Below are 26,467 nucleotides of genomic sequence, written 5' to 3' on the forward strand. Positions count from 1 at the left end.
TCTCTCTCTCTGCCCCCCTCTCTCTCTCTGCCCCCCTCTCTCTCTCTGCCCCCCTCTCTCTCTCTGCCCCCCTCTCTCTCTCTGCCCCCCTCTCTCTCTCTGTCTGTCCCTCAGGGTGGCACAGTGATTGGCAGCGCTCGGTGTAAAGATTTCCGGACACGGGAAGGACGCACAACAGCCGCATTAAACTGGTGAAACGCGGGATCACGAACCTCTGCGTGATTGGCGGAGACGGGAGTTTGACAGGAGCCAACGATTTCCGGACAGAATGGAGTGGACTCTTGGCAGATCTAATCAAACAGGGTCAGCAAGCAGGAGAGGGAGCTTTACTCTGTATCTCACCCCGTGCTGTACCTGTCCTGGGAGTGTTTGATGGGGACAGTGGGAGCTTTACTCTGTATCTAAACCCCGTGCTGTACCTGTCCTGGGAGTGTTTGATGGGGGACAGTGTAGAGGGAGCTTTACTCTGTATCTAACCCCGTGCTGTACCTGTCCTGGGAGTGTTTGATGGGGACAGTGTAGAGGGAGCTTTACTCTGTATCTAACCCCGTGCTGTACCTGTCCTGGGAGTGTTTGATGGGGACAGTGTAGAGGGAGCTTTACTCTGTATCTAACCCCGTGCTGTACCTGTCCTGGGAGTGTTTGATGGGGACAGTGTAGAGGGAGCTTTACTCTGTATCTAACCCCGTGCTGTCCCTGTCCTGGGAGTGTTTGATGGGGACAGTGTAGAGGGAGCTTTACTCTGTATCTAACCCCGTGCTGTACCTGTCCTGGGAGTGTTTGATGGGGGACAGTGTAGAGGGAGCTTTACTCTGTATCTAACCCCGTGCTGTACCTGTCCTGGGAGTGTTTGATGGGGGGGACAGTGTAGATGTAGCTTCACTCTGTATCTAACCCCGTGTTGTACCTGTCCTGTGATGGGGGACAGTGTAGATGGAGCTGTTTTGGGGTAACGGGAATCCTTTTCTCCTTTCAGGGAAGATTACCTCGGAGGAAGCGAAGAAGGCTTCACATCTGAACATTGTGGGGCTGGTGGGTTCCATCGACAATGACTTCTGCGGAACTGACATGACCATCGGGACTGATTCTGCCTTGCATCGGATCATTGAGGTTGTTGATGCCATTACAACAACAGCTCAGAGGTACGGTGACCAGGGGAGAGGGTGGATTGAGGGAGAGGGGGAAGGAGAGTGTGGGATTGAGGTAGAGGGGGAAGGAGAGGGTGGGATTGAGGGAGACGGGGAGAGAATGTGTGGGATTGCGGGAGAGGGGGAAGGAGAGGGTGGGATTGAGGTAGAGGGGGAAGGGGAGGGTGGGATTGGGGGAGAGGGGGAGAGAATGTGTGGGATTGAGGTAGAGGGGAAGGGGAGGGTGGGATTGGGGGAGAGGGGGAAGGAGAGTGTGGGATTGAGGTAGAGGGGGAAGGGGAGGGTGGGATTGAGGGAGAGGGGGAGAGAATGTGTGGGATTGAGGTAGAGGGGGAAGGGGAGGGTGGGATTGGGGGAGAGGGGGAAGGAGAGTGTGGGATTGAGGTAGAGGGGGAAGGGGAGGGTGGGATTGAGGGAGACGGGGAGAGAATGTGTGGGATTGAGGTAGAGGGGGAAAGGGAGGGTGGGATTGAGGGATACGGGTGCAGGGGGGAGAGAAGTGGAAATGGTCGAAAGAGCTTTCAAGTTTCTAGGTGTCCAGATCACCAACAACCTGTCCTGGTCCCCCCCACGCCGACACTATAGTTAAGAAAGCCCCACCGACGCCTCTACTTTCTCAGGAGACTAAGGAAATTCGTCATGTCCGCTACGACTCTCACCAACTTTTACAGATGCCCCATAGAAAGCATCCTTCCCGGGTGTATCACAGCTTGGTCTGGGGCTCCTGCTCTGCCCAAGACCGCAAGGAACTACAAAGGGTTGTGTGTGTGTGAATGTAGCCCAGTCCCATCACGCAAACCAGCCTCCCATCCATTGACTCCGTCTACACTTCCCGCTGCCTCGGGGGGGGGAAAAGCAGCCGGCATAATCAAGGACCCCCCAACGCACCCCGGACATTCTCTCTTCGACCTTCTTCCCTCGGGGGAAAAGGGTACAAAAGTCTGAGGTCACGCACCGACCGACTCAAGAACAGCTTCTTCCCTGCTGCTGCCGTCAAGACTTTTGAATGGACCGACCTCGCATTAAGTTGATCTTTCTCTACACCCCGAGCTGTGACTGTAACACTACATTCTGCACCCTCTCCTTTCCTTCTCTATGAACGGTATGCTTTGTCTGTACAGCGCGCAAGAAACAATACTTTTCACTGCATCCCGATACACGTGACAATAAATCAAATCAAATGAAACAGGGAGTGAGATACAGAGTAAACCTCAGCACCAACCCTCCCACAGTGCGGCGCTCCCTCAGCACCAACCCTCCCACAATGTGGCGCTCTCTCAGCACTGACCCTCCCACAGTGCGGCGCTCCCTCAGCACTGACCCTCCCACACAGTGCGGCGCTCCCTCAGCACCGACCCTCCCACAGTGCGGCGCTCCCTCAGCACTGACCCTCCCACAGTGCGGCGCTCCCTCAGCACTGACCCTCCCACAGTGCGGCGCTCCCTCAGCACTGACCCTCCCACACAGTGCGGCGCTCCCTCAGCACCGACCCTCCCACAGTGCGGCGCTCCCTCAGCACTGACCCTCCCACACAGTGCGGCGCTCCCTCAGCACCGACCCTCCCACAGTGCGGCGCTCCCTCAGCACTGACCCTCCCACACAGTGCGGCGCTCCCTCAGCACCGACCCTCCCACAGTGCGGCGCTCCCTCAGCACTGACCCTCCCACAGTGCGGCGCTCCCTCAGCACCGACCCTCCCACAGTGCGGCGCTCCCTCAGCACTGACCCTCCCACAGTGCAGCGCTCCCCCAGCACTGACCCTCCCACAGTGCGGCGCTCCCTCAGCACTGACCCTCCCACAGTGCGGCGCTCCCTCAGCACTGACCCTCCCACAGTGCGGCGCTCCCTCAGCACTGACCCACCCACAGTGCGGCGCTCCCTCGGCACTGACCCACCCACAGTGCGGCGCTCCCTCGGCACTGACCCACCCACAGTGCGGCGCTCCCTCAGCACTGATCCTCCCACAGTGCGGCGCTCCCTCAGCACTGACCCTCCCACAGTGCGGCACTCCCTCAGCACTGACCCTCCCACAGTGCGGCGCTCCCTCAGCACGGACCCTCCCACAGTGCGGCGCTCCCTCAGCACTGACCCTCCCACAGTGCGGCGCTCCCTCAGCACTGACCCTCCCACAGTGCGGCGCTCCCTCAGCACTGACCCTCCCACAGTGCGGCGCTCCCTCAGCACTGACCCTCCCACAGTGCGGCGCTCCCTCAGCACTGACCCTCCCACAGTGCGGCGCTCCCTCAGCACTGACCCTCCCACAGTGCGGCGCTCCCTCAGCACTGACCCTCCCACAGTGCGGCGCTCCCTCAGCACCGACCCTCCCTCAGTGCGGCGCTCCCATAGCACTGACCCTCCCACAGTGCGGCGCTCCCTCAGCACTGACCCTCCCACAGTGCGGCGCTCCCTCAGCGCTGACCCTCCCACAGTGCGGCGCTCCCTCAGCACCGACCCTCCCTCAGTGCGGCGCTCCCATAGCACTGACCCTCCCACAGTGCGGCGCTCCCTCAGCACTGACCCTCCCACAGTGCGGCGCTCCCTCAGCACTGACCCTCCCACAATGTGGCGCTCCCTCAGCACTGACCCTCCCACAGTGCGGCGCTCCCTCAGCACTGACCCTCCCACAGTGCGGCGCTCCCTCAGCACTGACCCTCCCACAGTGCGGCGCTCCCTCAGCACTGACCCTCCCACAGTGCGGCGCTCCCTCAGCACTGACCCTCCCACAGTGCGGCGCTCCCTCAGCACCGACCCTCCCTCAGTGCGGCGCTCCCATAGCACTGACCCTCCCACAGTGCGGCGCTCCCTCAGCACTGACCCTCCCACAGTGCGGCGCTCCCTCAGCGCTGACCCTCCCACAGTGCGGCGCTCCCTCAGCACTGACCCTCCCACAGTGCGGCGCTCCCTCAGCACTGACCCTCCCACAGTGCGGCGCTCCCTCAGCACTGACCCTCCCACAGTGCGGCGCTCCCTCAGCACTGACCCTCCCACAGTGCGGCGCTCCCTCAGCACTGACCCTCCCACAGTGCGGCGCTCCCTCAGCACTGACCCTCCCACAGTGCGGCGCTCCCTCAGCACTGACCCACCCACAGTGCGGCGCTCCCTCGGCACTGACCCACCCACAGTGCGGCGCTCCCTCGGCACTGACCCACCCACAGTGCGGCGCTCCCTCAGCACTGATCCTCCCACAGTGCGGCGCTCCCTCAGCACCGACCCTCCCACAGTGCGGCGCTCCCTCAGCACTGACCCTCCCACAGTGCGGCACTCCCTCAGCACTGACCCTCCCCACAGTGCGGCACTCCCTCAGCACTGACCCTCCCACAGTGCGGCGCTCCCTCAGCACTGACCCTCCCCACAGTGCGGCACTCCCTCAGCACTGACCCTCCCACAGTGCGGCGCTCCCTCAGCACTGACCCTCCCACAGTGCACGCTCCCTCAGCACTGACCCTCCCACAGTGCGGCACTCCCTCAGCACTGACCCTCCCACAGTGCGGCGCTCCCTCAGCACTGACCCTCCCACAGTGCGGCGCTCCCTCAGCACTGACCCTCCCACAGTGCGGCGCTCCCTCAGCACTGACCCTCCCACAGTGCGGCGCTCCCTCAGCACTGACCCTCCCACAGTGCGGCGCTCCCTCAGCACTGACCCTCCCACAGTGCGGCGCTCCCTCAGCACTGACCCTCCCACAGTGCGGCGCTCCCTCAGCACTGACCCTCCCACAGTGCGGCGCTCCCTCAGCACTGACCCTCCCACAGTGCGGCGCTCCCTCAGCACTGACCCTCCCACAGTGCGGCGCTCCCTCAGCACTGACCCTCCCACAGTGCGGCGCTCCCTCAGCACTGACCCTCCCACAGTGCGGCGCTCCCTCAGCACTGACCCTCCCACAGTGCGGCGCTCTCTCGGCACTGACCCTCCCACAGTGCGGCGCTCCCTCAGCACTGACCCTCCCACAGTGCGGCGCTCCCTCAGCACCGACCCTCCCACAGTGCGGCGCTCCCTCAGCACTGCCCCTCCCACAGTGCGGCGCTCCCTCAGCACTGACCCTCCCACAGTGCGGCGCTCCCTCAGCACTGACCCTCCCACAGTGCGGCGCTCCCTCAGCACCGACCCTCCCACAGTGCGGCGCTCCCTCAGCACTGCCCCTCCCACAGTGCGGCGCTCCCTCAGCACTGACCCTCCCACAGTGCGGCGCTCCCTCAGCACCGACCCTCCCACAGTGCGGCGCTCCCTCAGCACTGACCCTCCCACAGTGCGGCGCTCCCTCAGCACCGACCCTCCCACAGTGCGGCGCTCCCTCAGCACTGACCCTCCCACAGTGCGGCACTCCCTCAGCACTGACCCTCCCACAGTGCGGCGCTCCCTCAGCACCGACCCTCCCACAGTGCGGCGCTCCCTCAGCACTGACCCTCCCACAGTGCGGCGCTCCCTCAGCACCGACCCTCCCACAGTGCGGCGCTCCCTCAGCACCGACCCTCCCACAGTGCGGCGCTCCCTCAGCACTGACCCTCCCACAGTGCGGCGCTCCCTCAGCACCGACCCTCCCACAGTGCGGCGCTCCCTCAGCACTGACCCTCCCACAGTGCGGCGCTCCCTCAGCACCGACCCTCCCACAGTGCGGCGCTCCCTCAGCACTGACCCTCCCACAGTGCGGCGCTCCCTCAGCACCGACCCTCCCACAGTGCGGCGCTCCCTCAGCACCGACCCTCCCACAGTGCGGCGCTCCCTCAGCACTGACCCTCCCACAGTGCGGCGCTCCCTCAGCACTGACCCTCCCACAGTGCGGCGCTCCCTCAGCACTGACCCTCCCACAGTGCGGCGCTCCCTCAGCACCGACCCTCCCACAGTGCGGCGCTCCCTCAGCACTGACCCTCCCACAGTGCGGCGCTCCCTCAGCACCGACCCTCCCACAGTGCGGCGCTCCCTCAGCACTGACCCTCCCACAGTGCGGCGCTCCCTCAGCACCGACCCTCCCACAGTGCGGCGCTCCCTCAGCACTGACCCTCCCACAGTGCGGCGCTCCCTCAGCACCGACCCTCCCACAGTGCGGCGCTCCCTCAGCACCGACCCTCCCACAGTGCGGCGCTCCCTCAGCACTGACCCTCCCACAGTGCGGCGCTCCCTCAGCACCGACCCTCCCACAGTGCGGCGCTCCCTCAGCACTGACCCTCCCACAGTGCGGCGCTCCCTCAGCACTGACCCTCCCACAGTGCGGCGCTCACTCAGCATTAACCTTCCCACAGTGCGGCGCTCCCTCAGCACTGACCCTCCCACAGTGCGGCGCTCCCTCAGCACTGACCCTCCCACAGTGCGGCGCTCACTCAGCATTGACCTTCCCACAGTGCGGCGCTCCCTCAGCACTGACCCTCCCACAGTGCGGCACTCCCTCAGCACTGACCCTCCCACAGTGCGGCGCTCCCTCAGCACTGACCCTCCCACAGTGCGGCGCTCCCTCAGCACTGACCCTCCCACAGTGCGGCACTCCCTCAGCACTGACCCTCCCACAGTGCGGCACTCCCTCAGCACTGACCCTCCCACAGTGCGGCGCTCCCTCAGCACTGTCCCTCCCACAGTGCAATACACGTGACAATAATAAATCAAATCAAAGACGGGGTTTGAGGGAGATGGAGAGAGAGGGTGGGATTGAGGGAGACAGGGGAGATTGTCTCTGTCCCTGTCTCTCTCCCATGCCCTCTCTCTCTCGCTCACTCTCTCTCTCTCTCTCTCTCGCAGCCACCAGAGAACCTTTGTGCTGGAGGTGATGGGAAGGCATTGTGGGTAAGTACAGCTAACGGAGCCTCTGAAACACTCCGACCCCCCCAGATGTTCAGTGTGTGCGGGGACCAGTTCAACACTGTGTCTCTCTGTGTCTCTCTGTGTGTCTCTGTGTCTCTCTGTGTCTCTCTGTGTCTCTCTGTGTCTCTCTGTGTCTCTCTGTGTCTCTCTGTGTCTCTCTGTGTGTCTCTGTGTCTCTCTGTGTCTCTCTGTGTCTCTCTGTGTGTCTCTCTGTGTGTCTCTCTGTGTGTCTCTGTGTGTCTCTGTGTGTCGCTGTGTCTCTCTGTGTGTCTCTGTGTCTCTCTGTGTGTCTCTGTGTGTCTCTGTGTCTCTGTGTGTCTCTGTGTGTCTCTGTGTCTCTGTGTCTCTCTGTGTGTCGCTGTGTCTCTCTGTGTCTCTCTGTGTGTCTCTGTGTCTCTCTGTGTGTCTCTGTGTGTCTCTGTGTCTCTGTGTGTCTCTGTGTGTCTCTGTGTCTCTGTGTCTCTCTGTGTGTCTCTGTGTCTCTCTGTGTCTCTCTGTGTGTCTCTGTGTGTCTCTGTGTCTCTGTGTCTCTCTGTGTCTCTCTGTGTCTCTCTGTGTCTCTGTGTCTCTGTGTCTCTGTGTCTCTCTGTGTCTCTGTGTCTCTCTGTGTGTCTCTGTGTCTCTCTGTGTGTCTCTGTGTCTCTCTGTGTCTCTGTGTCTCTCTGTGTCTCTCTGTGTCTCTGTGTCTCTCTGTGTGTCTCTGTGTGTCTCTGTGTGTCTCTGTGTGTCTCTGTGTGTCTCTGTGTGTCTCTGTGTGTCTCTCTGTGTCTCTCTGTGTCTCTCTGTGTCTCTGTGTCTCTCTGTGTGTCTCTGTGTCTCTCTGTGTCTCTCTGTGTCTCTGTGTCTCTCTGTGTGTCTCTCTGTGTGTCTCTGTGTCTCTCTATGTCTCTGTGTCTCTCTGTGTCTCTGTGTCTCTCTGTGTGTCTCTGTGTCTCTCTCTGTGTCTCTCTGTGTCTCTCCGTGTCTCTGTGTCTCTCTGTGTCTCTGTGTCTCTCTGTGTGTCTCTGTGTCTCTCTGTGTGTCTCTGTGTGTCTCTCTGTGTCTCTGTGTCTCTCTGTGTCTCTGTGTCTCTCTGTGTCTCTGTGTCTCTCTGTGTGTCTCTGTGTCTCTCTGTGTGTCCTGTGTCTCTCTGTGTCTCTCTGTGTGCCTCTGTGTGTCTCTGTGTCTCTCTGTGTCTCTCTGTGTCTCTCTGTGTCTCTCTGTGTCTCTCTGTGTGTCTCTGTGTCTCTCTGTGTCTCTCTGTGTCTCTCTGTGTCTCTCTGTGTGTCTCTCTGTGTCTCTCTGTGTCTCTGTGTCTCTGTGTCTCTCTGTGTCTCTCTGTGTCTCTCTGTGTCTCTCTGTGTGTCTCTGTGTGTCTCCGTGTGTCTCCGTGTGTCTCTGTGTGTCTCTGTGTGTCTCTGTGTCTCTCTCTGTGTCTCTGTGTCTCTCTCTGTCTCTCTGTGTCTCTCTGTGTCTCTGTGTCTCTGTGTCTCTCTGTGTCTCTCTGTGTGTCTCTGTGTGTCTCTGTGTGTCTCTGTGTGTCTCCGTGTGTCTCCGTGTGTCTCCGTGTGTCTCTGTGTGTCTCTGTGTGTCTCTGTGTCTCTCTCTGTGTCTCTGTGTCTCTCTGTGTCTCTCTGTGTCTCTCTGTGTCTCTCTGTGTGTCTCTGTGTGTCTCTGTGTGTCTCTGTGTGTCTCTGTGTCTCTCTGTGTGTCTCCGTGTGTCTCCGTGTGTCTCCGTGTGTCTCTGTGTCTCTCTCTGTGTCTCTGTGTCTCTCTCTGTGTCTCTGTGTCTCTCTGTGTCTCTCTGTGTCTCTGTGTGTCTCTGTGTGTCTCTGTGTGTCTCTGTGTGTCTCTGTGTCTCTCTGTGTGTCTCTGTGTGTCTCCGTGTGTCTCCGTGTGTCTCCGTGTCTCTCTGTGTCTCTCTGTGTGTCTCTGTGTGTCTCTGTGTGTCTCTGTGTCTCTGTGTGTCTCTGTGTGTCTCTCAACACTCTGCCTCTGTGTCTCTCTGTCTCTCTCTGTGTCTCTCTGTGTCTCTCTGTGTCTCTCTGTGTCTCTCTGTGTGTCTCTCTGTGTCTCTCTGTGTGTCTCTCTGTGTCTCTCAACACTCTGCCTCTGTGTCTCTCTGTCTCTCTCTGTGTCTCTCTGTGTCTCTCTGTGTGTCTCTCAACACTCTGCCTCTGTGTCTCTCTGTGTCTCTCTGTGAGTCTCTCAACACTCTGCCTCTGTGTCTCTCTGTGTCTCTCTGTGTCTCTCTGTGAGTCTCTCAACACTCTGCCTCTGTGTCTCTCTGTGTCTCTCTGTGTCTCTCTGTGTGTCTCTCAACACTCTGCCTCTGTCTCTCTCTTTCTCCCTCTGTCTCTCTTTCTAACTGACTCACTCACTCACTCACACCCTCACATGCACGCTCGCTCACGCGCTCTCTCTCTCTCACGCGCGATCTCTCTCTCACGCGCGATCTCTCTCTCACGCGCGATCTCTCTCTCACGCGCGATCACTCTCTCACGCGCGCTCTCTCTCACGCGTGCTCTCTCACGCGCACTCTCTCACGCGCACTCTCCCTCTCTCTCACACTCTCTCACGCGCGCGCTCTCTCTCACGCGCGCCCTCTCTCTCACGCGCGCGCTCTCTCTCACGCGCGCGCTCTCTCTCACGCGCGCGCTCTCTCTCACACGCGCTCTCTCTCACACGCGCTCTCTCTCACACGCGCGCTCTCTCTCACGCACGCTCTCTCTCACGCGCGCTCTCTCTCACGCGCGCTCTCTCTCACGCGCGCTCTCTCACGCACGCTCTCTCTCACGCACGCTCTCTCTCTCACGCACGCTCTCTCTCTCACGCACGCTCTCACGCGCGCTCTCACACGCGCGCTCTCTCACGCGCGCTCTCTCTCACGCGCGCTCTCTCTCACGCGCGCTCTCTCACACGCGCGCTCTCTCACACGCGCGCTCTCTCACACGCGCGCTCTCTCACACGCGCGCTCTCTCACACGCGCGCTCTCTCACACGCGCGCTCTCTCACACGCGCACTCTCTCTCTCACGCGCACTCTCTCTCACGCCCGCTCTCTCACACGCGCGCTCTCTCACGCGCACTCTCTCTCACGCGCACTCTCTCACACGCGCGCTCTCTCACACGCGCGCTCTCTCACACGCGCGCTCTCTCACACGCGCACTCTCTCTCTCACGCGCACTCTCTCTCACGCCCGCTCTCTCACACGCGCGCTCTCTCACGCGCACTCTCTCTCACGCGCACTCTCTCTCTCACGCGCGCTCTCTCACACGCGCGGTCTCTCACACGCGCGGTCTCTCACACGCGCGCTCTCTCACACGCGCGCCCTCTCACACGCGCGCTCTCTCACACGCGCGCTCTCTCACACGCGCGCTCTCTCACACGCGCGCTCTCTCACACGCGCGCTCTCTCACACGCGCGCTCTCTCACACGCGCGCTCTCTCACACGCGCACTCTCTCTCTCACGCGCACTCTCTCTCACGCCCGCTCTCTCACGCGCACTCTCTCTCACGCGCACTCTCTCTCTCACGCGCACTCTCTCTCTCACGCGCGCTCTCTCACACACGCGCTCTCTCACACGCGCGCTCTCTCACACGCGCGCTCTCTCACACGCGCGCTCTCTCACACGCGCGCTCTCTCACACGCGCGCTGTCTCACACGCGCGCTCTCTCACGCGCACTCTCTCTCACGCGCACTCTCTCTCACGCACGCTCTCTCTCTCACGCACGCTCTCTCTCTCACGCACGCTCTCACGCGCGCTCTCTCTCACGCGCGCTCTCTCACACGCGCGCTCTCTCACACGCGCACTCTCTCTCTCACGCGCACTCTCTCTCACGCCCGCTCTCTCACACGCGCGCTCTCTCACGCGCAGTCTCTCTCACGCGCACTCTCTCTCACGCGCACTCTCTCTCTCACGCGCGCTCTCTCACACGCGCGCTCTCTCACACGCGCGCTCTCTCACACGCGCGCTCTCTCACGCGCGCGCTCTCTCACGCGCGCGCTCTCTCACGCGCGCGCTCTCTCACACGCGCGCTCTCTCACACGCGCGCTCTCTCACACGCGCGCTCTCTCACACGCGCGCTCTCTCACACGCGCGCTCTCTCACACGCGCGCTCTCTCACACGCGCGCTCTCTCACACGCGCGCTCTCTCACACGCGCGCTCTCTCACACGCGCGCTCTCTCACACGCGCGCTCTCTCACACGCGCGCTCTCTCACACGCGCGCTCTCTCACACGCGCGCTCTCTCACACGCGCGCTCTCTCACACGCGCGCTCTCACGCGCACTCTCTCTCTCACGCGCACTCTCTCTCTCACGCCCGCTCTCTCACACGCACTCTCTCTCTCACGCGCACTCTCTCTCTCACGCGCACTCTCTCACGCGCACTCTCTCTCTCACGCCCGCTCTCTCACACGCACTCTCTCTCTCACGCGCACTCTCTCTCTCACGCGCACTCTCTCTCTCACGCCCGCTCTCTCTCTCGTGCCCGCTCTCTCTCTCGTGCCCGCTCTCTCTCTCGTGCCCGCTCTCTCTCTCGTGCCCGCTCTCTCTCTCGTGCCCGCTCTCTCTCTCACGCCCGCTCTCTCTCTCACGCCCGCTCTCTCTCTCACGCCCGCTCTCTCTCTCACGCCCGCTCTCTCTCTCACGCCCGCTCTCTCTCTCACGCCCGCTCTCTCTCTCACGCCCGCTCTCTCTCTCACGCCCGCTCTCTCTCTCACGCCCGCTCTCTCTCTCACGCCCGCTCTCTCTCTCACGCCCGCTCTCTCTCTCGCGCGCTCTCTCTCTCTCTCTCTCACACTCTCTCTCTCCCTCTCTCTGCAGATACCTGGCTCTGGTGACAGGTTTGGCCTGTGGTGCCGATTGGGTCTTCATTCCTGAATCCCCACCCCCACACAACTGGGAGGAGATCCTGTGCCAGCGCTTGAATGATGTGAGTGTGTTGGGGGTGCGGTGTTGCGGCTGGGGTATGTGGGGGTACCGTACGGACAGAGTGCGGGTGGGGTTGCGGCTGGGGTATGTGGGGCTCCTGTACGGACAGAGTGCGGGCGGGGTTGCGGCTGGGGTTTGTGGGGGTACCGTACGGACAGTGTGTGGGTGGGCGGGGGTGCGGGGTTGCGGCTGGGGTATGTGGGGCTCCCGTACGGACAGAGTGTGGGCGGGGGTGCGGTGTTGCGGCTGGGGTATGTGGGGGTACCGTACGGACAGAGTGTGGGCGGGGGTGCGGTGTTGCGGCTGGGGTATGTGGGGATACCGTACGGACAGAGTGTGGGCGGGGGTGCGGGGTTGCGGCTGGGGTTTGTGGGGATACCGTACGGACAGAGTGTGGGTGGGGGGTGGTGCGGGGTTGCGGCTGGGGTATGTGGGGCTCCCGTACGGACAGAGTGTGGGCGGGGGGGGTGCGGGGTTGCAGCTGGGGTTTGTGGGGATACCGTACGGACAGAGTGTGGGTGGGGGGTGGTGCGGGGTTGCGGCTGGGGTATGTGGGGCTCCCGTACGGACAGAGTGTGGGCGGGGGGTGGTGCGGGGTTGCGGCTGGGGTATGTGGGGCTCCCGTACGGACAGAGTGTGGGCGGGGGGTGGTGCGGGGTTGCGGCTGGGGTATGTGGGGGTACCGTACGGACAGAGTGTGGGCGTTTAGTGTGGGCGGGGGTGCGGTGTTGCGGCTGGGGTATGTGGGGGTACCGTACGGACAGAGTGTGGGCGGGGGTGCGGGGTTGCGGCTGGGGTTTGTGGGGATACCGTACGGACAGAGTGTGGGTGGGGGGTGGTGCGGGGTTGCGGCTGGGGTATGTGGGGCTCCCGTACGGACAGAGTGTGGGCGGGGGGGGGTGCGGGGTTGCGGCTGGGGTATGTGGGGCTCCCGTACGGACAGAGTGTGGGCGGGGGGTGGTGCGGGGTTGCGGCTGGGGTATGTGGGGCTCCCGTACGGACAGAGTGTGGGCGGGGGGTGGTGCGGGGTTGCGGCTGGGGTATGTGGGGGTACCGTACGGACAGAGTGTGGGTGGGGGGGTGGTGCGGGGTTGCGGCTGGGGTATGTGGGGGTACCGTACGGACAGAGTGTGGGTGGGGGGTGGTGCGGGGTTGCGGCTGGGGTATGTGGGGGTACCGTACGGACAGAGTGTGGGCGTTTAGTGTGGGCGGGGGTGGCTCGGGTGGATTTAGCGGGCGTGATGTTTGCCTCCCTACACGGGGAGAGCCCGGATTAAACTCGCTGCGAACTGCCCGCTCCAACCCCTTCCCCTCCCTCCCAGACCAGACAGCGAGGCTCGCGACTAAACGTCATCATCATCGCTGAGGGAGCCATCGACGGAGAGGGGAAAGCCATCACCTCCGAGTACATAAAAACGGTGAGTAAATCTTCCCTGCACTCTGCAGTATGTCTACAGGTTCCCCTCTGTCCCCAGAACGTGAGATCCACAGGACAGTAGATCACATCCACAGGTTCCCCTCTGTCCCCAGAACGTGTGATCCACAGAACAGTACATCACAGGAGCAGGCCCTTCGGCCCTCCATGTTGTGCTGTACGTGACCCCAAATTAATCTCCTCCCTTCTGCCTGGCCTTGCCCCCTATCCCTCTGCTCCTTGCATGTTCCTGTGTTTATCTAAAAGCCCCCTGAACGCCCCTATCGAATCCGCCTCCACCCCCACCCCTGGCAGCGCGTTCCAGACACCCACCACCCTCTGTGTAGAAAAACCTACCCCTCACATCTCCTTCGAACTTTCCCCTCTCACCCTCAGTGCGTTCCCCCGAGTATTAGACATTCCAACTCTGGGGGGGAAAAGATTCTGACTGTCCATCCTATCTCTGCCCCTCCTAGTTTTATAGACTGAGAACATACAGAACATAGAAAGCCACAGCACAAACAGGCCCTTCGGCCCACAAGTTGCGCCGATCACATCCCCACCTCTAGGCCTATCTATAGCCCTCAATCCCATTAAATCCCATGTACTCATCCAGAAGTCTCTTAAAAGACCCCAACGAGTTTGCCTCCACCACCACCGACGTCAGCCGATTCCACTCACCCACCACCCTCTGAGTGAAAAACTTACCCCTGACATCTCCTCTGTACCTACCCCCCAGCACCTTAAACCTGTGTCCTCTCGTAGCAACCATTTCAGCCCTTGGAAATAGCCTCTGAGAGTCTACCCTATCCAGACCTCTCAACATCTTGTAAACCTCTATCAGGTCACCTCTCATCCTTCGTCTCTCCAGGGAGAAGAGACCAAGCTCCCTCAACCTATCCTCATAAGGCATGCCCCCCAATCCAGGCAACATCCTTGTAAATCTCCTCTGCACCCTTTCAATGGCTTCAACATCTTTCCTGTAATGAGGTGACCAGAACTGCGCGCAGTACTCCAAGTGGGGTCTAACCAGGGTCCTATAAAGCTGCAGCATTATCTCCCGACTCCTAAACTCAATCCCTCGATTAATGAAGGCTAGTACGCCGTACGCCTTCTTGACCGCATCCTCCACCTGCGAGGCCGATTTAAGAGTCCTATGGAGCCGGACCCCAAGGTCCTTCTGATCCTCTACACTGCTAAGAATGGTACCCTTCATATTATACTGCTGCTTCATCCCATTGGATCTGCCAAAATGGATCACTACACACTTATCCGGGTTGAAGTCCATCTGCCACTTCTCCGCCCAGTCTTACATTCTATTGGGTCTCCCCCTCAGCCTCCGCCGCTCCAGAGAAAACAACCCGAGTTTGTCCAACCTCTCCATATAGCCTCTCACCCTCTAATCCAGGCAACATCCTGGTAAACCTCTTCTCCAAAGCCTCCACATCCGTCCTGTAATGTGGCGACCAGAACTGAACGCAATAATCTCTGAGTGCGGCCTAACCAAGGCTTTATAAAACACGACATCCTTGATTCTTGCACTCGATGCCCGGGCCAATGAAGACAAGCGCGCCTTAGGCCTGCTCTACCATCCCGTCTGCGTGTGTGGCCACTTTGGGGGAGCTATGGACTCGAACCCCAAGATCCCTCCTTCAAAGCATTCCAATCAATTGGTGTCAACAGCCCACTGTGGATCAGTGTGAGGTTGTCCACTTGGGCAGCAATAACAGGAAGACAGATTATTACTGGAATGGGTGTGAATCGAGAGAGGGCGGATACTCAGCGAGACCTTGGAGCCCTCGTGCATCAGTCGCTGAGAGTAAGCGCGCAGGTACAGCAGGCAGTGAAGATGGTGAATGGTATGTTGGCCTTCATAGCGAGAGGATTGGAGTATAGGGATAGGGATGTTTTGCTGCAATTGTACAGGGCGTTGGTGAGGCCACACCTGGAGTATTGTGGGCACTTTTGGTGTCCTTATCTGAGGAAGGATGTCCTTGCTATAGAGGGAGCGCAGCGAAGGTTTACCAGGCTGATTCCTGGGATGGCAGGTCCGTCATATGAGGAGAGACTAAGTCGGTGAGGATTATATTCACTGGAGTTTGGGAGAGTGAGAGGGGATCTCATAGAAACTTATAAAATTCTAACAGGGTTAGATTCAGAGAGAATGTTCCCGATGGTGGGGGGAGTCCAGAACTCGGGGGGGTCAGAGTTTGAGGATTAGGGGGTTAAACCCTTTTAGGACTGAGGTGAGGAGAAATTTCTTCACCCAGAGGGTGGTGAATGTGTGGAATTCACCCCCACAGGAAAGTAGTTGAGGCCAAAACGTTGTGTGATTTCCCAGAAGAAATTAGATATCGCTCTTGGGGCTAAAGGGATCGAGGGATATGGGGGGAGGAAGGGGGGAAATCAGGATACTGAATTTGATGCTCAGCCGGGAATTCATAATGAACGGCGGAGCAGGCTCGAAGGGCCGAGTGGCCTCCTCCTGCTTCTAGTTTCTATGCTTCCCTCTTCAGCCATTCTCATTATTTTGCCCTTCCTCCCCCTCTCACTGTTTGTCTGTCTCTGTCCCTCTCTCTCTGTCCCTCTCTCTCTGTCCCTCTCTCTCTGTCCCTCTCTCTCTGTCCCTCTCTCTCTGTCCCTCTCTCTCTGTCCCTCTCTCTCTGTCCCTCTCTCTCTGTCCCTCTCTCTCTGTCCCTCTCTCTCTGTCCCTCTCTCTCTGTCCACTCTCTCTGTCCCTCTCTCTCTGTCCCTCTCTCTCTGTCCCTCTCTCTCTGTCCCTCTCTCTCTGTCCCTCTCTCTGTCCACTCTCTCTGTCTCTCTCTCTCTGTCCACTCTCTCTGTCCACTCTCTCTGTCCACTCTCTCTGTCCACTCGCTCTGTCCACTCTCTCTGTCCACTCTCTCTGTCCACTCTCTCTGTCCACTCTCTCTGTCCACTCTCTCTGTCCACTCGCTCTGTCCACTCTCTCTGTCCCTCTCTCTCTGTCCACTCTCTCTGTCCCTCTCTCTCTGTCCCTCTCTCTCTGTCCCTCTCTCTCTGTCCCTCTCTCTCTGTCCCTCTCTCTCTGTCCCTCTCTCTCTGTCCCTCTCTCTCTGTCCCACTCTCTCTGTCCCACTCTCTCTGTCCCTCTCTCTCTGTCCCTCTCTCTCTGTCCCTCTCTCCCTGTCCCGCTCTCCCTGTCCCGCTCTCTCTGTCCCGCTCTCTCTGTCCCCCTCTCTCTGTCCCCCTCTCTCTGTCCCCCTCTCTCTGTCCCTCTCTCTCTGTCCCTCTCTCTCTGTCCCTCTCTCTCTGTCCCTCTCTCTGTCCCTCTCTCTCTGTCCCTCTCTCTGTCCACTCTCTCTGTCCACTCTCTCTGTCTCTCTCTCTCTGTCCACTCTCTCTGTCCACTCTCTCTGTCCACTCTCTCTGTCCACTCTCTCTGTCCACTCACTCTGTCCACTCTCTCTGTCCACTCTCTCTGTCCACTCTCTCTGTCCACTCTCTCTGTCCACTCGCTCTGTCACTCTCTCTGTCCCTCTCTCTCTGTCCCTCTCTCTCTGTCCACTCTCTCTGTCCTCTCTCTCTGTCCCTCTCTCTCTGTCCCTCTCTCTCTGTCCCTCTCTCTCTGTCCCTCTCTCTCTGTCCCACTCTCTCTGTCCCTCTCTCTCTGTCCCTCTCTCTCTGTCCCTCTCTCCCTGTCCCCCTCTCTCTGTCCCGCTCTCTCTGTCCCGCTCTCTCTGTCCCCCTCTCTCTGTCCCCTCTCTCTGTCCCCCTCTCTCGGTCCCTCTCTCTCGGTCCCTCTCTCTCTGTCCCTCTCTCTCTGTCCCACTCTCTCTGTCCCTCTCTCTCTGTCCCTCTCTCTCTGTCCCTCTCTCTGTCCCTCTCTCTCTGTCCCTCTCTCTCTGTCCCCCTCTCTCTGTCCCCCTCTCTCTGTCCCCCTCTCTCTGTCCCCCTCTCTCTGTCCCCCTCTCTCTGTCCCCCTCTCTCTGTCCCCCTTCTCTGTCCCCCTCTCTCTGTCCCCCTCTCTCTGTCCCCCTCTCTCTGTCCCCCTCTCTCGATCTGTTAATCCAATTCACAGATGGTTACTCAAAGATTAGGGTTCGACACAAGAGTCACCATCCTGGGACACGTCCAGAGAGGAGGGACACCCTCTGCATTCGATCGGATTCTGGTAAGAAACATCACTCACTGAGGGTCGGTGCTGAGGGAGGGCCGCACTGTGGGTGGGTCAGTGCTGAGGGAGCGCCGCACTGTGGGAGGGTCAGTGCTGAGGGAGCGCCGCACTGTGGGAGGGTCGGTGCTGAGGGAGCGCCGCACTGTGGGAGGGTCGGTGCTGAGGGAGCGCCGCACTGTGGGTGGGTCAGTGCTGAGGGAGCGCCGCACTGTGGGAGGGTCAGTGCTGAGGGAGCGCCGCACTGTGGGAGGGTCGGTGCTGAGGGAGCGCCGCACTGTGGGTGGGTCAGTGCTGAGGGAGCGCCGCACTGTGGGAGGGTCAGTGCTGAGGGAGTGCCGCACTGTGGGAGGGTCAGTGCTGAGGGAGTGCCGCACTGTGGGAGGGTCAGTGCTGAGGGAGCGCCGCACTGTGGGAGGGTCGGTGCTGAGGGAGCGCCGCACTGTGGGAGGGTCAGTGCTGAGGGAGCGCCGCACTGTGTGGGAGGGTCAGTGCTGAGGGAGTGCCGCACTGCGGGAGGGTCGGTGCTGAGGGAGCGCCGCACTGTGGGGAGGGCCAGTGCTGAGGGAGCGCCGCACTGTGGGAGGGTCAGTGCTGAGGGAGCGCCGCACTGTGGGAGGGTCAGTGCTGAGGGAGTGCCGCACTGTGGGAGGGTCAGTGCTGAGGGAGTGCCGCACTGTGGGAGGGTCAGTGCTGAGGGAGCGCCGCACTGTGGGAGGGTCGGTGCTGAGGGAGCGCCGCACTGTGGGAGGGTCAGTGCTGAGGGAGCGCCGCACTGTGTGGGAGGGTCAGTGCTGAGGGAGTGCCGCACTGCGGGAGGGTCGGTGCTGAGGGAGCGCCGCACTGTGGGGAGGGTCAGTGCTGAGGGAGCGCCGCACTGTGGGAGGGTCAGTGCTGAGGGAGCGCCGCACTGTGGGGAGGGTCAGTGCTGAGGGAGCGCCGCACTGTGGGAGGGTCAGTGCTGAGGGAGCGCCGCACTGTGGGGAGGGTCAGTGCTGAGGGAGCGCCGCACTGTGGGAGGGTCAGTGCTGAGGGAGCGCCGCACTGTGGGAGGGTCAGTGCTGAGGGAGTGCCGCACTGTGGGAGGGTCAGTGCTGAGGGAGCGCCGCACTGTGGGAGGGTCAGTGCTGAGGGAGCGCCGCACTGTGGGGAGGGTCAGTGCTGAGGGAGCACCGCACTGTGGGAGTGTCGGTGCTGAGGGAGTGCCGCACTGCGGGAGGGTCGGTGCTGAGGGAGCGCCGCACTGTGGGGAGGGTCAGTGCTGAGGGAGCGCCGCACTGTGGGAGTGTCGGTGCTGAGGGAGCGCCGCACTGTGGGAGGGTCAGTGCTGAGGGAGCGCCGCACTGTGGGAGGGTCAGTGCTGAGGGAGCGCCGCACTGTGGGGAGGGTCGGTGCTGAGGGAGCGCCGCACTGTGGGAGGGTCAGTGCTGAGGGAGCGCCGCACTGTGGGAGGGTCGGTGCTGAGGGAGCGCCACACTGTGGGAGGGTCAGTGCTGAGGGAGCGCCGCACTGTGGGAGGGTCGGTGCTGAGGGAGCGCCGCACTGTGGGAGGGTCGGTGCTGAGGGAGCGCCGCACTGTGGGAGGGTCGGTGCTGAGGGAGCGCCGCACTGTGGGAGGGTCAGTGCTGAGGGAGTGCCGCACTGTGTGGGAGGGTCGGTGCTGAGGGAGCGCCGCACTGTGGGAGGGTCGGTGCTGAGGGAGCGCCGCACTGTGGGGAGGGTCAGTGCTGAGGGAGCGCCGCACTGTGGGAGAAGTAAAGGGGGGAGGAGGACTCTTGAATGTGTCTCATTCTGTTCTCCTGTCCCCAGGGGAGTCGGATGGGGGTTGAAGCTGTGATGGCATTACTGGAAGCCACCCCGGATACGCCCGCCTGTGTTGTTAGCCTCTCTGGTAATCAAGCTATCCGACTGCCTCTCATGGAGTTGGTACAGATGGTACGTAACACCGCCTCGGGGAGAGGGTCACTGTCTGCGGTGTCCTGTCTCACCTGGGAGGGGGAATGGGAGGGCGGGAGGAAATAGTTCTTGCGTTCCTGAATGATTTATTATTGTCCCGTGTATCGGGATACAGTGAAAAGTCTTGTTTCCTGCGCGCTGTACAGACAAAGCATACCGTTCATAGAGAAGGAAAGGAGAGGGTGCAGAATGTAGCGTTAGAGTCACAGCTCGGGGGTGCAGAGAAAGATCAACTCAATGCGAGGTAGGGTCCATTCAAAAGTCTTGACGGCAGCAGCAGGGAAGAAGCTGTTCTTGAGTCGGTCGGTACGTGACCTCAGACTTTTGTACCTTTTTCCCCCGACGGAAGAAGGTGGAAGAGAGAATGTCCGGGGTGCGTTGTGGGGTGGGGTCCTTGATTATGCCGGCTGCTTTTCCCCCCCTCGAGGCAGCGGGAAGTGTAGACGGAGTCAATGGATGGTTTGCGTGATGGGACTGGGCTACATTCACGACCCTTTGTAGTTCCTTGCGGTCTTGGGCAGAGCAGGAGCCCCAGACCGAGCTGTGATACACCCGGAAAGGATGCTTTCTATGGGGACGTCTGTAAAAGTTGGTGAGAGTCGTAGCGGACATGCCGAATTTCCTTAGTCTCCTGAGAAAGTAGAGGCGTTGGTGGGGCTTTCTTAACTGTAGTGTCGGCGTGGGGGGGACCAGGACAGGTTGTTGGTGATCTGGGACACTTGAAGCTCTCGACCCTTTCTACTTCATCCCCGTTGATGTAGACAGGGGCAGGTTCTCCTCTACGCTTCCTGAAGTCGATGACTATCTCAGGGTCTTGTAGGGAAGGGAGGGAGGGACGGCAGGGGGTGAGGGGTTGGGGAGTTTTTTTCTCGTGGTCAAAGAAATTAAAACAGTGTCCTCCCTCCGTCTCCCCTTCCTCCCCAGACAAAGGATGTGACCAAGGCCATGACTGACAGACGCTTTGATGAAGCTATCAAACTCCGTGGAAGGTAATCGTCTCTCTCTCTCTCTCTCTCTCCGGTCCGCGTATACCCCCAGGGGTTGGGTGGGGAGGGCAGGCGGAGACAGGGACAGACGGACGGGTAAGGATGGAATAGAAGTGACAGGAACAGGAGGAGGCCGTTCGGCCCCCTCGAGCCTACCCCCGCCGTTCAATCCCATCGCGGCCGTTCCCACGTCCCTCAGGCCCACTTTCCTGTCCCTTTCCCCCCCCAACCCTCGATCCCCAAACTGATCAATAACCCCAGCGTTAACCATACACACGGAATCTGCCCCCCTCCCCACCCCCCCCCTCGTTCCCTCCCCACCCCCCCCCTCGCCCCCTCCCCACCCCCCCCCCTCGCTCCCTCCCCAACCCCCCCTCGCTCCCTCCCCACCCCCCCCTCACCCCCTCCTCACCCCCTCCCCACCCCCCCTCGCTCCCTCCCCACCCCCCCCTCGCCCCCTCCCCACCCCCCCCTCGCTCCCTCCCCACCCCCCCCCCCCCCCCTCGCTCCCTCTCCGGCAAGGAATTCTCAACCCTCCGAGGGAAGAGATTCCTCCTCATCGCCATCTTTCCATTGGAGCCCCTTCATTCTGAGACTGTACCCTCTCCTCCCCGACACTCCCACGAGGGGGAAACACCCTCTCAGCATTTAGAACAAAGAACAATACAGCACAGGAACAGGCCCTTCGGCCCCTCCAAGCCCGCGCCGCTCCCTGGTCCAAACTAGACCATTCTTTTGTATCCCTCCATTCCCACTCCGTTCATATGGCTATCCAGATAAGTCTTAAACGTTCCCAGCGTGTCCGCCTCCACCACCTTGCCCGGCAACGCATTCCAGGCCCCCACCACCCTCTGTGTAAAATACGTCCTTCTGATATCCGTGTTAAACCTCCCCCCCCTCACCTTGAACCTATGACCCCTCGTGAACGTCACCACCGACCTGGGGAAAAGCTTCCCACCGTTCACCCTATCTATGCCTTTCATAATTTTGTACACCTCTATTAGGTCACCCCCTCATCCTCCGTCTTTCCAGGGAGAACAACCCCAGTTTACCCAATCTCTCCTCATAACTAAGCCCCTCCATACCAGGCAACATCCTGGTAAACCTCCTCTGCACTCTCTCCAAAGCCTCCACGTCCTTCTGGTAGTGCGGCGACCAGAACTGGACGCAGTATTCCAAATGCGGCCGAACCAACGTTCTATACAACCGCAACATCAGACCCCAACTTTTATACTCTATGTCCCGTCCTATAAAGGCAAGCATGCCATATGCCTTCTTCACCACCTTCTCCACCTGTGACGTCACCTTCAAGGATCTGTGGACTTGCACACCCAGGTCCCTCTGCGTATCCACACCCTTTATGGTTCTGCCATTTATCGTATAGCTCCCCCCTACGTTAGTTCTACCAAAATGCATCACTTTGCATTTATCTGGATTGAGCTCCATCTGCCATTTCTTTGCCCAAATTTCCAGCCTATCTATATCCTTCTGTAGCCTCTGACAATGCTCCTCACTATCTGCAAGTCCAGCCATTTTCGTGTCGTCCGCAAACTTACTGATCACCCCAGTTACACCTTCTTCCAGATCGTTTATATAAATCACAAACAGCAGAGGTCCCAATACAGAGCCCTGCGGAATACCACCAGTCACAGGCCTCCAGCCAGAAAAAGACCCTTCCACTACCACCCTCTGTCTTCTGTGACCAAGCCAGTTCTCCACCCATCTAGCCACCTCCCCCTTTATCCCATGAGATCCAACCTTTTCCACCAACCTACCATGAGGGACTTTGTCAAAAGCTTTACTAAAGTCCATATAGACGACATCCACGGCCCTTCCCTCGTCAACCATTCTAGTCACTGAGATCGCCCCCTCGTTCTTCTAATAAGAACATAAGAACCAGGAGCAGGAGTCGGCCTTCTGGCCCCTCGAGCCTGCTCTGCCATTCAATAAGATCATGGCTGATCTTTTCGTGGACTCAGCTCCACTTACCCGCCCGCTCACCATAACCCTTAATTCCTTCAAAAATCTATCTATCCTTGCCTTAAGGAACATTCAACGAGGGAGCCTCAACTGGGCAGGGAATTCCCACAGATTCACAACCCTTTGTGTGAAGAAGTTCCTCCTCAACTCAGTCCTAAATCTGCTCCCCCTTATTTTGAGGCCATGCCCCCTAGTTCTAGTTTCACCCGCCAGTGGAAACAACCTCCCTGCTTCTATCTTATCTATTCCCTTCATAATCTTATATGTTTGTATAAGATCTCCCCTCATTCTTCTGAATTCCAATGAGTATAGCCCCAGTCTACTCAGTCTCTCCTCATAAGCCAACCCTCTCAACTCCGGAATCAACCCAGTGAATCTCCTCTGCGCACCCCCTCCAGTGCCAGTATATCCTTTCTCAAGTAAGGAGACCAGAACTGTACACAGTACTCCAGGTGTGGCCTCACCAGCACCTTATACAGCTGCAACATAACCTCACTGTTTTTAAACTCCATCCCTCTCGCAATGAAGGACAAAATTCCATTTGCCGCCTTCATTACCTGATGAGTTGAGTCACAATCTGTTTACCCTTTGCTTCCTCAGACAATCCCCTCCCGTACCGGGGGATCATCCGAGTGAACCTTCCCTGTACTGCTCCAATGAAATCATAGAGTCATAGAGGTTTACAGCATGGAAACAGGCTCTTCGGCCCAACTTGTCCATGCCGCCCCCTTTGTTTTCAACCCCTAAGCTCGTCCCAATTGCCCGCGTTTGCCCCATATCCCTCTATACCCATCGTACCCACGTAACTGTCTAAACGCTTTTTAAAAGACAAAATTGTACCCGCCTCTACTACTGCCTCTGGCAGCTCGTTCCAGACACTCACCCACCCTCTGGGTGAAAAAATTGCCCCCTCTGGACCCTTCTATATCTCTCCCCTCTCACCTTAAACCTATGCCCTCTAGTTTTAGACTCCCCTACCTTTGGGGAAAAGATATTGACTATCTAGCTGATCTGTGCCCCTCATTATTTTATAGACCTCTATAAGATCACCCCTCAGCCTCCTACGCTCCAGAGAAAAAAGTCCCAGTCTATCCAGCCTCTCTTTATAACTCAAACCATCAAGTCCCGGTAGCATCCTAGTAAATCCCTTCTGCACTCTTTCTAGTTTAATAATATCCTTTCTATAATAGGGTGCCCAGAACTGTACACAGTATTCCAAGTGTGGCCTTACCAATGTCTTGTACAACTTCAACAAGACGTCCCAACTCCTGTATTCAATGTTCTGACCGATGAAACCAAGCGTGCCGAATGCCTTCTTCACCACTCTGTCCACCTGTGACTCCACTTTCAAGGAGCTATGAACATGTACCCCCAGATCTCTTTGTTCTGTAACTCTCCCCAACGCCCTACCATTAACTGAGTAAGTCCTGCCCTGGCTCAATCTACCAAAATGCATCACCTCGCATTTGTCTAAATTAAACTCCATCTGCCATTCGTCAGCCCACTGGCCCAATTGATCAAGATCCTATCTTTCTTTGTTGACATCCTGGGAGTTACCATTGACCAGAAACTCAACTGGGCTCACCGCATAAACACAGTGGCTACAAGAGCAGTGATGTGGAGATGCCGGCGTTGGACTGGGGTAAACACAGTAAGAAGTCTCACAACACCAGGTTAAAGTCCAACAGGTTTATTTGGTAGCAAAATCCACAAGCTTTCGGAGCGCTGCTCCTTCGTCAGGTGGGTGAAGAGTTGTGTTCACAAACAGGGCATATAAAGACACAAACTCAATTAACAAAATAACGGTTGGAATGCGAGTCTTTACAGGTAATCAAGTCTCAAAGGTACAGACAATGTGAGTGGAGAGAGGGTGAAGCACAGGTTAAAGAGATGTGTATTGTCTCCAGACAGGACAGTTAGTGAGATTTTGCAAGCCCAGGCAAGTCGTGGGGGTTACAGATAGTGTGACATGAACCCCAAGATCCCGGTTGAGGCCGTCCTCGTGTGTGCGGAACTTGGCTATCAGTTTCTGCTCAGCGACTCTGCGCTGTCGTGTGTCGTGAAGGCCGCCTTGGAGAACGCTTACCCGAAGATCAGAGGCCGAATGCCCGTGACCGCTGAAGTGCTCCCCAACAGGAAGAGAACAGTCTTGCCTGGTGATTGTCGAGCGGAGTTCATTCACTGAAGCTACGACAACGGATGAATGAACACCGTAGTTTTGTAGGCTTTTGAAAGCTCTCTCTCCGAAAACCCCAAGGCTATTCATACTCTTAATAGCAAGTATGCTTGTGATTGCCAACTATATTTAAAGTGGGTTTTAAGTCCGTAAGAGTAGTGTTGCGTCTGTTGGGAGCCACGTTCTGAAGGTGGCAGGGCACATTGTGCGCCGGAGAGAGAGAGCAAACCAAGGGGAGGGGGGGGCGGTATTCGATTGAACTGTTATGAAAGGCCGGCTGAGCTCCAACTCGAGTATTGTGTTCAGTTCCGGTCGCCTGCTCGCTTCAGGAAGTTGTGGGAAAGAGGGAGGGCGAGGGAGAGGGGGGGTGCGGAATAGTGTGTCATGTCTGTTTCTCCGTCTGCCTGACTCTCTCTCTCCCTCTCCGATTTTCCCCCCTCCATAGGAGTTTCGAGAGCAACTGGAACACTTATCGCCTCCTGTCCCATCACGACCTCCCAGCCACGAAGGTGAGAGAGCGAGGAGGGCAACGCGACACTGAGATCACCCCGTGTCCAAGCTTGGAGAACATCCTTTTCACCGATCAACCCCCCCATCCCCCCGTCCTCCAGCCCCCTACACCCCCTCCCTATCTCTGTAACCTCTTCCAGCCCCCCTACAGCCCCTCCCTATCTCTGTAACCTCCTCCAGCCCCCTACACCCCCTCCCTATCTCTGTATCCTCCTCCAGCCCCCCTACACCCCCCTCCCTATCTCTGTAACCCCCTCCAGCCCCCCTACACCCCCTCCCTATCTCTGTAACCCCCTCCAGCCCCCTACACCCCCTCCCTATCTCTGTAACCTCCTCCATCCCCCCTACACCCCCTCCCTATCTCTGTAACCTCCTCCAGCCCCCCTACACCCCTCCCTATCTCTGTAACCTCCTCCATCCCCCCTACACCCCCTCCCTATCTCTGTAACCTCCTCCAGCCCCTACACCCTCTCCCTATCTCTGTAACCTCCTCCAGCCCCTACACCCCCTCCCTATCTCTGTAACCTCCTCCAGCCCCCCGAAACACCCTCCCTATCTCTGTAACCTCCTCCAGTCTCTGACACCCCCTCCCTATCTCTGTAACCTCCTCCAGTCCCCCTACACTCCCTCCCTATCTCTGTAACCTCCTCCAGCCCCTACACCCCCTCCCTATCTCTGTAACCTCCTCCAGCCCCCCTAAACCCCTCCCTATCTCTGTAACCTCCTCCAGTCCCCCTATACCCCTCCCTATCTCTGTAACCTCCTCCAGCCCCCTACACCCCCTCCCTATCTCTGTAACCTCCTCCAGCCCCCGACACCCCCTCCCTATCTCTGTAATCTCCTCCAGCCCCTACACCCCCTCCCTATCTCTGTAATCTCCTCCAGCCCCCTACACCCCCTCCCTATCTCTGTAACCTCCTCCAGCCCCCCTACACCCCCTCCCTATCTCTGTAACCTCCTCCAGCCCCCCTACACCCCCTCCCTATCTCTGTAACCTCCTCCAGCCCCCCTACACCCCCTCCCTATCTCTGTAACCTCCTCCAGCTCCTAAACCTGGGGGTGCCTAGTTAACTGGAAGGTGCTATCTAAATGCAGGTTGTTGTTGTAAAGGATTCCTGCGATAGGAATCAGAGACCAGGGGTGGACTTTCTGTGACCGACACACGTCGGGATGTTAAGGTCTTCATTAGTTCCTCGCTAACTATCTCTCTCTCTCTCTCTGTCTCTCTCTCTCTCTGTCCCTCTCTCTCTGTCTCTCTCTCTCTGTCTCTCTGTCCCTCTCTCTCTGTCCCTCTCTCTCTGTCCCTCTCTCTCTGTCCCTCTCTCTCTGTCCCTCTCTCTCTGTCCCTCTCTCTCTGTCCCTCTCTCTCTGTCCCTCTCTCTCTGTCCCTCTCTCTCTCTGTCTCTCTCTCTCTGTCCCTCTCTCTCTGTCCCTCTCTCTCTGTCC

At 59.1% G+C, this 26,467-nt stretch overlaps 1 protein-coding gene across 1 annotated transcript; it reads left to right on the forward strand.

The window, feature by feature from the left end:
- Positions 1-113: 113 nt before the first annotated feature.
- LOC144490730 (ATP-dependent 6-phosphofructokinase, muscle type-like) lies at positions 114-25,037 on the forward strand (the record flags this gene model as incomplete). The annotated part of the gene is made up of 9 exons (XM_078208441.1): positions 114-303; positions 977-1,142; positions 6,873-6,917; positions 11,739-11,847; positions 13,169-13,264; positions 17,321-17,413; positions 19,223-19,348; positions 20,294-20,358; positions 24,957-25,037. Coding segments are annotated over exons 2-9 (689 nt in total), but the record flags the coding sequence as incomplete, so codon positions are not given.
- Between the last annotated feature and the right edge of the window lie 1,430 nt (positions 25,038-26,467).

This window comes from Mustelus asterias, unplaced genomic scaffold (assembly GCF_964213995.1).
Source record: "Mustelus asterias unplaced genomic scaffold, sMusAst1.hap1.1 HAP1_SCAFFOLD_3700, whole genome shotgun sequence".
Taxonomy (NCBI): domain Eukaryota; kingdom Metazoa; phylum Chordata; class Chondrichthyes; order Carcharhiniformes; family Triakidae; genus Mustelus; species Mustelus asterias.